This window comes from Oncorhynchus mykiss, chromosome 19 (genome assembly GCF_013265735.2).
Source record: "Oncorhynchus mykiss isolate Arlee chromosome 19, USDA_OmykA_1.1, whole genome shotgun sequence".
Lineage (NCBI taxonomy): Eukaryota > Metazoa > Chordata > Actinopteri > Salmoniformes > Salmonidae > Oncorhynchus > Oncorhynchus mykiss.
Genome location: NC_048583.1, coordinates 2003176 through 2016288, shown reverse-complemented (window position 1 = coordinate 2016288; position 13113 = coordinate 2003176). Strand labels below are relative to the sequence as shown.

The following is a 13113-nucleotide window of genomic DNA, read 5'->3' as shown; positions in this document are numbered from 1 at the left end:
CTTCAATGAACCTGAAAGTGTTCATAGTATAAACATCTGTTGGGTTGGTAGAATGTGGAAAGACCCACCTCATTGGTTAATATTCCCTGTAGTAGAACCATCCGTTGTGTTGGTAGAATGTGTAAAGACTCACCTCATTGGTTAATATTCCCTGTAGGAGAAACATCTGTTGGGTTGGTAGAATGTGGAAAGACCCACCTCATTGGTTAATATTCCCTGTAGTAGAAACATCTGTTGGGTTGGTAGAATGTGGAAAGACCCACCTCATTGGTTAATATTCACTGTAGTAGAAACATCTGTTGGGTTGGTAGAATGTGGAAGTAGGTTTTAAATTCATACTTATTACACATCTGCAGTTGTCTGACTAGTATATTATTATTTAATGAAAGAAATGTAAAAATGCACTTTTTGTCTGGAAATAAAATAAACATTTATCTGCGTTAACCACTCCAGTCAACAGATGGCGATATGCGTTTTTCAGGCGATGCTATCAGAGTGACGTATAATGTAGTGGACGGGACGCTTCTTCAACAACATCTAGTCAGCCACCTCGGTAGCTTCCTAGCGGAAACGTTCAAGCTGTTCAGACTGCTTCGGTATATATTTACTTCTGTATTTGGAACATAATTCTGTCTTTTAACTAGTTTCCCCATTTCATGTCATATTTCCGTTTAGTCAGGTAACGGTAGCTGGCTTGATAAATGAGCCTATCACTAGGCTAGTCGCTAACTAGCTAGGTTAGCTGGCTAACATCCCCGACCATGAGCTCAGCAAGCTACTGCCCTCCTGCTAAAAAAGAGGTCTGCTGGAAGGAGAAAGAAGGTATTTGGCTGAACGTTGTCGTGAAAGAGGAGAATGAAGAGGAGGATGTCACAGTAAACGAAGAAGTAGAGGGTGAGGCTGTTACACAGAAAGAAGAGGAAGAAAACGATTATACTTTTTTTGGAGTGAATGAAGGAGAGATAACTGTCATATTGAAGGAGGAGGAGAGGGAAGAAGAGAAGGAGACAGAAGATCTGAGTAACACCAGTAAGTCCTGTCTTGAAAATAGTTGTTGAACTGATACGTGGTTTTAAAACGGCATTCTACTCTAGTTCTGAGCTTAAATGCCGTTTTTTAATGTAGGAATTGATAAAGCTACACTGTAAGATGTGAATACCATCAAGAAGCTGGCCAACAACAAAACTGTAACAATGGATTTGCACCCAAAATCACAACTTAAATGTCTCACGGAATGGACTTGCCTTCATTCAATACTGCAATTCCACTGTACTAAACTGGAGGCGATTTCCAGCCCACCGTTGACTGCGGTCAAGTGAGCCGACAGTCGCAAAACGCGGTCAGGCCATCTGCTCTTCGGTTTCTTCCTGAATTTGCGTGCGCGAATACACTTTACGGAATGGCGTTTTTTCAGGTAGGGAAACTGAGTTGAATGGACTCTCATGCACAGGTAGTCGAGACGATGTCTACAAATCATTCCAAACAAACCGTTTGAAGCACACTTATTCAATCTTCCATAATAAAAATGATACCAACTCGTTTATTTAATTTTCGTGTTCTCATAAAGTACTTTATCATTGCTAGAGTGTCAAGCTTAGGCTGGACTGGTGTAAACGCTACAGCATACAATGACATTCTAGACCATTCTATAGGCCTCTCTGACTAAGAACCACACAGAGACCTGTATTTTGTAGTGGCTTTAATAACACTTGTGAAAAGTGACTTCAGGTGATTGAGGGATCTAGCCTAGATTAAACGTCATAGGAAGTTTTATCATGTGGAGGTTTCATTCAGGTCTCTGTTTAATTAAATCATCTGTTTGTCTTTGACAGGAGAGAGACCAGACTCTCCTTCTGACAGCAGGAAGAGTCCTTCAGGGAAACCAGACCCCGAGACGTCCAAACCAGCAGGACGACATCACTGCTCCCAGTGTGGAAAGAGTTTTACTCAGTTAGGGAGCCTGAGAACACATAAGAGAATACACACTGGAGAGAAGCCTTACCACTGTTCCCAATGTGGAATGTCGTTTACCCAGTTAGGGAGCCTGCAAACGCATGAGAGGGGACACACAGGGGAAAAGCTTTTCCAATGTTCCCATTGTGGAAAGAGTTTTGGCCAGGTAGGAAACCTGAACAAGCATGAGAGGACACACACAGGTAAGAAGATGTACCGCTGCTCCCAGTGTGGAGAGAGATTTACCCGGTTAAGGTACCTGAAAGAGCATGAAAGAATACATACAAATACACAGGAGGAGAAGACATACCACTGCTCTCACTGTGGAAAGACATTTTCCCAGTCAGAGAACCTGAAAACACATGAGAGAATCGAGAGGCTGTGTTCTGACTTGTGTTTTTGACTGAGAATGTGTGTGTTTGTTTGGGCTGTCAGACTTGAGTCCACTTTGTGTAATGTTAGTGCACTATTTTTAATTGTGATTAATCCATTGTCTGAAAGGGTTGAAAACACACTGAAAACATCCAGAATACATCCTATATACAGCTAAAATCTACAATGCCATGTAAACACAAGATGACATTGAGGTTAAATAAAGTGTGATTTATCAATGGAACATATTTTGACAGGTCCACTGTGTGTCTCTGTAGAGTCATAATATCCATAACAACTAGAGGTCAAACAGGGAGATGGTTCCATTCATTTTCCCCACAGGGCTGTGTTTTGTTTAGACTCACCCTGGTGTGATGTTTTGATAACCATGTAAACCTCTCTGGGACAAGGTGACTGAGGACACAGTGTGTTGTCAATTTATTGTCATGTTTTTAAAATGGTATGACTGCCTTTATTTTAGCTGGATCCCAGGAAGAGTAGCTGCTGCCTTGGCAGGAACTAATGGGGATCCACAATAAACCCCAGGAAGAGTAGCTGCTGCCTTGGCAGGAACTAATGGGGATCCATAATAAACCCCAGGAAGAGTAGCTGCTGCCTTGGCAGGAACTAATGGGGATCCATATTAAACCCCAGGAAGAGTAGATGCTGCCATGGCAGGAACTAATGGGGATCCATAATAAACCCCAGGAAGAGTAGCTGCTGCCTTGGCAGGAACAAATGGGGATCCATAATAAACCCCAGGAAGAGTAGCTGCTGCCTTGGCAGGAACTAATGGGGATGTCTCTCTCTACTCTCAGATTCGAAAATGCTAATTAGCATCAAAGTAGACAACATGCCTACAAATCCCTGCAAGCTCCTGCAATTCATCTCTAACCAACACATTTCACAGAACAGTTCACATAATTGTCCATTGAAATAAATGTTGACAATTTAATCACTGCTACATTAAGGCCTGATTGGTGGAGTGCTGCAGAGATGGTTGTCCTTCTGGAAGGTTCTCCCGTCTCCACAGAGGAAATCTGGAGCTCTGTCAGAGTGAACATCGGGTTCTTGTTCACCTCCCTGACCAAGGCCCTTCTCCCCCGATTTCTCAGTTTGGCCGGGTGGCCAGCTCTAGAAAGAGTATTTATTGGTGGTTCCAAACTTCTTCCATTTAAGAATGATGGCGGCCATTGTGTTCATGGGGACCGTCAATGCTACAGACATTTTTTGTACCTTTCCACAGAGCTGTGCCTCGACACAATCCTGTCTCAGAGCTCTACGGACAATTCCTTTGACCTCATGGCTTGGTTTTTGCTCTGACATATATAGACAGCTGTCTACATTTCCAAATCATGTCTAATGAATTGAATTTACCACAGGTGGACTCCAATCAAGTTGTAGAAACATCTCAAGGATGATCAATGGAATCAGGATGTCTGAGCTCAATATTGAGTCTCATAGCAAAGGGTCTGAATACTTAAGTAAAGACATTTGCAAAAATGTCAAACCTGTTTTTGTTTTGTTATTATGGGGTTTTGTGTGTCGGTTGATGAGGGGAAAAACATATTACATTTTAGAATGAAGCTGTAATGTAACTAAATGTGGAATAAGTGAAGGGGTCTGAATACTTAATGAATACACTGTATACCACTGGAAGAGGTTTCTATCATTGGCAGTTTTGTACACAGTCAGGTGATACGTGGTACAGAAAGTCCAATATTAGGAGAGAACATGGGAGGCACTATACTGTGTGTGTGCAGGTGTCTATCTGGTCAAAACCACTGATACAGGTGCCCCTCCACCCTCTGGTGGGATGGATCATGTCTACAGAGACACCTACATTCAAATACTTAGATTTGTGTGTATTGGGTATATGTTGTGAAATATTAGATATTACTTGTTAGATATTACTGCAGTGTCGGAGCTAGAAACACAAGCATTTTGCTACACCTGCAATAACATTTGCTAAACACGTGTATGTGACCAATAAAATGTGATTTTGATTTGAAATAAACGTCCTATTTATCAAAGGTGATTTTGGATGGAGTCAAAATGACTCCAAAGGATTTTAATTTGTTAAAAGTCCTTATTGATACAGAAACACTAAACCAGGATTTAGATGTATTAAGAACAAGTTGATTGACAAGTCATGAAAAATTGGATGAATTGAATGAACCACATTTTGGCTGTGATAAAAGATATGCCTCTGGGGTCAAAATGATCCATGTCAGAACTATGGTTCAATGTAAATATGTAGTGGGTCAAAATGATCCATGTCAGAACTATGGATCAATGTAAATATGTAGTGGGTCAAAATGATCCATGTCAGAACTATGGTTCAATGTAAATATGTAGTGGGTCTTAAGTTTGTTTTAAATTGTCACTCATTAAACACGAATCAATCAACACATGCTTCTCTTTGAACGACTTAATATGATAATCAACTGTTTTGGTGTATATTAGTCGCTGTGTATTAAACACACTTCTGTCGTATGTACGTGTTGGCCCATTTAATTACATAATTACGTTGTTTGTCAGCTAGCTGGTTTGCTAAATTAGCTTAGAACTAGGCTAGTTGCTAATGCTAGCTAGCGAACATCTCCGACCATGAGTTCACTAAGTTACTCTCCTCCTGCTAAAGAAGAGGAGGTCTTCTGGACGGAGAAAGAAGCTCTCCTGAAAGAGGAGGAGGAAGAGAAGGATGTTACAATACAAAAACAAGTAGAGGGTGAGGCTGTTCCCGTGAAAGAAGAAGAGAATGACGTTTCAGTGAAAGAAAAGGAAGACTCGTTCAGAGTGAAAGAGGAGGAGGATGCTACAGTAAAAGAAGAGGAAGCAGAGAGAGAGGAGGATGCAGTTTTTGGAGTGAAAGAGGAGGAGGAGGACGAAGAGGAGGAGGGGGAGATGACTGTCACATCGAAAAAGGAGGAAGACTAAGAGGAGGAAACTGGATATCTGGGCCCGGTTTCCCCAACGCATCTTAACGCATCCTATGGTTCTAACGGTGAACTCAGCCGTAAGATGGTTTTGAGAAACCGGGCCGTGATTAACACTAGTAAGTACTGTCTTAAAAACAGAGGCACAAACTCTGCAGTTGTTGAACTGATGTGTGGTGTTAAAGGGGAAATATGTAATTGCTACATTTATATTATTTATAGCCATTGATTCTTGAAGAATATAACACATACCTCATGAGCTTAGTTCAACTGTTGTACCCCATCAGGTTGCCAAATAAGATTTTTTTACTCCAATGTTTAGAAACAATGTGAATCAACACTGTAGAGCCTCAACATGGTTAAAACTATCATGTTGATTTCATGGATGGTCAGTCCTTGCATCCGTAGGTCTGTCTATGAATTTGGGAGTAGTTACATTTCTCTAGACCCATCCATCATCTTATTACCAAAACAGTGGTGGAATGACATCTTTGTTATTGTTTGAACTGCAGATTGGTTGATCGATTTGATTTGGCTTTTTTAAAGGGATAACCTAGGATTTAAACAGCAACAAAATGTCTGCCCTGAGACTTGGTTTGGTAAACAGCTGAGGGATGGGGGCTGGAGAAATGTAACCACTCTCACATTCAATTCATTGCCCTCGTGCGCCTATTTTAGCAAACACAGAAAGGGGCTTATATTGGTGACCAAAGGTTGTCTGGCACACTTGTTAGGTGTTCAGCAACTGTAATAACTTATTTATAGCCGACAATCATCGATGTTACTACTAATGTGAAAACAAGAGAAAATATGACTATTGTTGCTCACTTGACTGTCTCAAGACAATTGTCAAATAATTGTAACATTCATTACAGACGTCAATTGTTGTACAACATCATGGCTACGCTGTTGGCATCACCTTTACAGTGGATTTCTGCTGTTGTGGGCCTTTAACCATCTGTCTGACTTGTTGTTCACACAGGAGAGAGATGTGACTATCGTGGATCCTCTGGGGAGCCTCAACAACATCATGAAGCTGACGAGGCAGGGAAGAGTCCATCCCGATCAGAACACCTCAAGAAACACCAGTGGAGACCAACAGGGAAGAAATCGTACTGCTGCTCTAACTGTGGGAAGAGTTACTTAAGATCAAATTCACTAAAAGTACACATGAGAATTCACACTGGAGAGAAACCTTATAGCTGTGATCAATGTGGGAAGAGTTTACTACATCTAGCCATCGGATTATACACCAGAGAACACACACAGGAGAGAAACCTCATAGCTGTGGTCAATGTGGGAAGAGTTTCACTCAGTCAAGCAGCCTGTTGTCTCACCAGAGAACACACACAGGAGAGAAACCTCATAGCTGTGGTCAATGTGGGAAGAGTTTTACTCAGTCAAGCAACCTGGTATCACACCAGAGAACACACACAGGAGAGAAATCTTATAGTTGTGAACAATGTGGGAAGAGTTTAACTACATCCAGCCATCTGATTGTACACCAGAGAACACACCCAGGAGAGAAACCTCATAGCTGTGAACAATGTGGGAAGAGTTTAACTACATCCAGCCATCTGATTGTACACCAGAGAACACACACAGGAGAGAAACCTCATAGCTGTGATCAATGTTACAAGAGATACTCTGATAAAAGATCTCTGATCAAACATCAGAAAATACATTAATGAAGGAGTTGTTTCGTGATATCAATGAATTAATGTCACAATGTAGAATGTTTTAACATTGTAGTAGGAGTATTTTAATGATGTCACAATGTAGAATGTTTTAACATTGTAGTAGGAGTATTTTAATGATGTCACAATGTGGAATGTTTTAACATTGTAGAAGGAGTATTTTAATGATGTCACAATGTAGAATGTTTTAACATTGTAGTAGGAGTATTTTAATGATGTCACAATGTAGAATGTTTAAACATTGTATTAGGAGTATTTTAATGATGTCACAATGTAGAATGTTTTAACATTGTAGAAGGAGTATTTTAATGATGTCACAATGTAGAATGTTTTAACATTGTAGAAGGAGTATTTTAATGATGTCACAATGTAGAACACTAAACGTTTGCCCCCTGTTCAATTGATTTCTGCATGATATGGATATTAGCCTCGGGGGGAAAATCCAGGCTCTGAATTGAAAGAGTGCTATTTATATGATATAACAGAAAGTGACTAACACAAAAAGAGCTGTGTTACACTTACAGCATTGGTGACCCACTTGAATCAAAATGTAGCTAGATGTTTTCTACAAGTTGTCCTCTAACCAGTGATGTACACATTATTCCCAGATTCCATGTGGTTTTTGAGCTGTTAGTTTTAACAGGACAAACTCATCTCCCCACTCTCACACAATTGATTTCAACATGATATCGATGAGGGATGAAAAATAAGTGTTGTGTTACTTTGTTTAACGACCTCTAAATGTAAATGCATCTCTCCAAAATGTAGCTGACTGTCTTCTGCAGGTTGTCCTCTAACCAGGGAGGTCAAATATATCTCCCATTTCCATGTGTTTTTAGTTGTGTTAGTTTCAACAGCACCAACAACCTGATTTGTCCTCTAACCAGGGAGGTAAAATATATCTCCCATTTCCATGTGTTTTTAGTTGTGTTAGTTTCAACAGCACCAACAACCTGATTTGTCCTCTAACCAGGGAGGTAAAATATATCTCCCATTTCCATGTGTTTTTAGTTGTGTTAGTTTCAACAGCATCAACAACCTGATTTGTCCGCTAACCAGTGATACTTATTACTTATACTTAATACTTATTTTCCACAATCATTTGCAAATAAATTCATTAAAAATCCTACAATGTGATTTTCTGGATTTTTTTTTCTCATTTTGTCTGTCATAGTTGAAGTGTATATGTACCTATGATGAAAATTACAGGCCTCTCTCATATTTTTAAGTGTGAGAACTTGCACAATTGGTGGCTGACTAAATACTTTTTTGCCCCACTGTACACTAAATACATGTAATATAGCCTATATAGTCTGACCCTGATATAACATTCTAACCACTACCCTGCTGCCCAATAATACACTAAATACATGTAATATAGCCTATACAGTCTGACCCTGATATAACATTCTAACCACTAGGCTACCCTGCTGCCCCAATAATACACTAAATACATGTAATATAGCCTATACAGTCTGATCCTTACATAACATTCTAACCACTACCCTGCTGCCCCAATAATACACTAAATACATGTAATATAGCCTATACAGTCTGATCCTTACATAGCATTCTAACCACTAGGCTACCCTGCTGCCCCAATACTACACTAGATACATGTAATATAGCCTATACAGTCTGATCCTTATATAACATTCTAACCACTACCCTGCTGCCCCAATACTACACTAGATACATGTAATATAGCCTATACAGTCTGACCCTTACATAACATTCTAACCACTAGGCTACCCTGCTGCCCCAATAATACACTAAATACATGTAATATAGCCTATACAGTCTGATCCTTACATAACATTCTAACCACTACCCTGCTGCCCCAATAATACACTAAATACATGTAATATAGCCTATACAGTCTGATCCTTACATAACATCATCACTCCACTTTATGAATCTACCCTGCCGTCCCAATATTGAGAGGTGATATTCTCCTGGACCAGACAGCATCACAGGTGATATTCTCCTGGACCAGACAGCATCACAGGTGATATTCTCCTGGACCAGACAGCATCACAGGTGATATTCCCCTGGACCAAACAGCATCACAGGTGATATTCTCCTGGACCAGACAGCATCACAGGTGATATTCTCCTGGACCAGACAGCATCACAGGTGATATTCTCCTGGACCAGACAGCATCACAGGTGATATTCTCCTGGACCAGACAGCATCACAGGTGATATTCTCCTGGACCAGACAGCATCACAGGTGATATTCCCCTGGACCAAACAGCATCACAGGTGATATTCTCCTGGACCAGACAGCATCACAGGTGATATTCTCCTGGACCAGACAGCATCACAGGTGATATTCTCCTGGACCAGACAGCATCACAGGTGATATTCTCCTGGACCAGACAGCATCACAGGTGATATTCTCCTGGACCAGACAGCTGGGTGATATTCTCCTGGACCAGACAGCATCACAGGTGATATTCTCCTGGACCAGACAGCATCACAGGTGATATTCTCCTGGACCAGACAGCATCACAGGTGATATTCTCCTGGACCAGACAGCATCACAGGTGATATTCTCCTGGACCAGACAGCATCACAGGTGATATTCTCCTGGACCAAACAGCATCACAGGTGATATTCTCCTGGACCAAACAGCATCACAGGTGATATTCTCCTGGACCAGACAGCATCACAGGTGATATTCTCCTGGACCAGACAGCATCACAGGTGATATTCTCCTGGACCAGACAGCATCACAGGTGATATTCTCCTTGACCAGACAGCTGGGTGATATTCTCCTGGACCAGACAGCATCACAGGTGATATTCTCCTGGACCAGACAGCATCACAGGTGATATTATCCTGGACCAAACAGCATCACAGGTGATATTCTCCTGGACCAGACAGCATCACAGGTGATATTCTCCTGGACCAGAGAGCATCACAGGTGATATTCTCCTGGACCAGACAGCATCACAGGTGATATTCTCCTGGACGAGACAGCATCACAGGTGATATTCCCCTGGACCAAACAGCATCACAGGTGATATTCTCCTGGACCAGACAGCATCACAGGTGATATTCTCCTGGACCAGACAGCATCACAGGTGATATTCTCCTGGACCAGACAGCATCACAGGTGATATTCTCCTGGACCAGACAGCATCACAGGTGATATTTTCCTGGACCAGACAGCTGGGTGATATTCTCCTGGACCAGACAGCATCACAGGTGATATTCTCCTGGACCAGACAGCATCACAGGTGATATTCTCCTGGACCAGACAGCATCACAGGTGATATTCTCCTGGACCAGACAGCATCACAGGTGATATTCTCCTGGACCAAACAGCATCACAGGTGATATTCTCCTGGACCAAACAGCATCACAGGTGATATTCTCCTGGACCAGACAGCATCACAGGTGATATTCTCCTGGACCAGACAGCATCACAGGTGATATTCTCCTGGACCAGACAGCATCACAGGTGATATTCTCCTTGACCAGACAGCTGGGTGATATTCTCCTGGACCAGACAGCATCACAGGTGATATTCTCCTGGACCAGACAGCATCACAGGTGATATTATCCTGGACCAGACAGCATCACAGGTGATATTCTCCTGGACCAGACAGCATCACAGGTGATATTCTCCTGGACCAGACAGCATCACAGGTGGTATTCTCCTGGACCAGACAGCATCACAGGTAATATTCTCCTGGACCAGACAGCATCACAGGTGATATTCTCCTGGACCAGACAGCATCACAGGTGATATTCTCCTGGACCAGACAGCATCACAGGTGATATTCTCATGAACCAGACAGCATCACAGGTGATATTCTCCTGGACCAGACAGCATCACAGGTGATATTCTCCTGGACCAGACAGCATCACAGGTGATATTCTCCTGGACCAGACAGCATCACAGGTGATATTCTCCTGGACCAGACAGCATCACAGGTAATATTCTCCTGGACCAGACAGCTGGGTGAATACACTATATATACAATAGTATGTGGACACCCCTTCAAATTAGTAGATTGGGCCATTTCAGCTACACCAGTTGCCGACAGGTGTTTAAATTTAAGCCCACAGCCATGCAATCTCCATAGACAAACATTGGCAGTAGAATGGCCTTACTGAAGAGCTTTCAGTAACTTTCAACGTGGCACCGTCATAGGATGGCACCTTTCCAACAAGTCAGTTTGTCAAATTCCTGCCTTGCTGGAGCTGCCTGGTCGACTGTAAGTGCTGTTATTGTGAAGTGGAAACATCTAGGACCAACAACGGCTCAGCCAATAAGTAGTGGGCCACACAAGCTCACAGAACACGACCGCCGAGTGCTGAAGAATGTAACGTGTAAAAATTGTCTGTACTTGGTTGCAACACTCACTAACGAGATCCAAACTGCGTCTGGAAGCAACATCAGCACAAGAAACTGTTTGTCAGGAGCTTCCTGAAATGGGTTTCCACGGCCGAGCAGCTGCATACAAACCTAAGATCAATATGGGCAATGTCAAGCGTCGGCTTGAGTGGTGTAAAACTCACAGCCACTGGACTCTGGAGCAGTGGAAACGTATTCTCTGGAGTAATGAATCATCTTCACCTTCTAGCAATCCAACACACTCATCTGGGTTTGGAGGATGCCAGGAGAACGCTACCTGCCCTAATGCATAGTGACAACTGTAAAGTTTGGTGGAGGAGGAATAATGGTCTGGGGCTGTTTTTCATAGTTTGGGCCCCTTAGTTCCAGTTAAGGGAAATCTTAAGGCTACAGCATAGAATGACATTCTAGAGGAATCTGTGCTTCCAACTTTGTGGCAACAGATTGGGGAAGGCCCTTTCCTGTTTCAGCATGACAACGCCCCTGTACACAAAGTGAGTTCAATACATGAATGGTTAGTTGAGATTGGTGTGGAAGAACTTCACAAAGCCCTGACATTAAAAACGTCAAACACCTTTGGGATGAATTGGAACGGTGACTGCGAGCCCACATACTTTTGTTGATTTCGTGTATATACTGCAGGCAGGCAGGCAGGCAGGCCCTCCTCTCCTCTTCTCCCACTCTTCTCTTCCCCCCCTCATCTCCTCTTCTCCCTTCTCTCCTCTCCTCTTCTCCCCCTCTCATCTCCTCTTCTCCCCCCTCTCTTCTCCTCTTCTCCCCCCTCCTCTCCTCTTCTCCCTTCTCTCCTCTCCTCTTCTCCCCCCTCTCCTCTCCTCTTCTCCCCCCTCTCCTCTCCTCTTCTCCCTTCTCTCCTCTCCTCTTCTCTCCCCTCTCCTCTTCTCCCTTCTCTCCTCTCCTCTTCTCCCTTCTCTCCTCCCTCCTCTCCTCTCCCTTCTCTCCTCTCCTATTCTCTCCCCTCTCCTCTTCTCCCTTCTCTCCTCTCCTCTTCTCCCCCTCTCTTCTCCTCTTCTCTCCCTCTCCTCTCCTCTTCTCCCTACTCTCCTCTCCTCTTCTCCCTTCTCTCCTCTCCTCTTCTCCCCCCTCTTCTCCCTTCTCTCCTCTCCTATTCTCCCCCCTCTCCTCTCCTCATCTCCCCCCTCTCCTCTCCTCATTTCTCCCCTCTCCTCTTCTCTCCCCTCTCCTCTCCTCTCCTCTCCTCTTCTCCTCCCTCTCCTCTCCTCATCTCCCCCTCTCCTCTTCTCCCCCCTCTCCTCTTCTCCTCCCTCTCCTCTTCTCCCCCGTCTCCTCTTCTCCTCCCTCTCCTCTCCTCTTCTCCCCCTTTCCCCTTCTTCTACCTCCCCTTACTTTATTTAATATAAATTAAAGGATGGGAGGGAGACAGAGAAGGGGAGGGGAAGGGAAGTAGGGTAGAGAGGGAGGAGGGGGAGAGAGAGAGAATATATTTTTATCACTGTCTTCTCACCAGTGATGTCATCATAACCAGTAACCTGTTCCTCTCTCTCAGGCCCAGCCTGACCCTGACATATAGCATCAGGCCTGTTGAGTTGACTTGGGTAACAGACCTCTAGCTTCTACACCACATCCCCCCTTCTCCTGCTCTAACATGAGACCTCATCAGTACTCATTTTGGGTGCTGGTACTGTTTCTATTTAGGTGCTGAAACATTAAGCCAATATTCTATAAGAGTTGAACTCAATCAGTAGAAAGTTAGAGGTGATATTATAGGACACACTATGTGAAATGTTGCTGCTCTGTCAGCAGTT

At 43.1% G+C, this 13113-nt stretch overlaps 1 protein-coding gene across 1 annotated transcript; it reads left to right on the top strand.

Moving 5' to 3' along the window:
- Positions 1 to 497: 497 nt before the first annotated feature.
- On the top strand, positions 498 to 2565 carry LOC110497260 (gastrula zinc finger protein XlCGF7.1-like). The gene is made up of 2 exons (XM_021573273.2): positions 498 to 1029; positions 1833 to 2565. Exons 1-2 carry the CDS (start codon positions 762 to 764, stop codon positions 2354 to 2356), a joined length of 792 nt encoding a protein of 263 aa, XP_021428948.2. The 5' UTR covers positions 498 to 761; the 3' UTR covers positions 2357 to 2565.
- The last annotated feature ends 10548 nt before the right edge of the window (positions 2566 to 13113 follow it).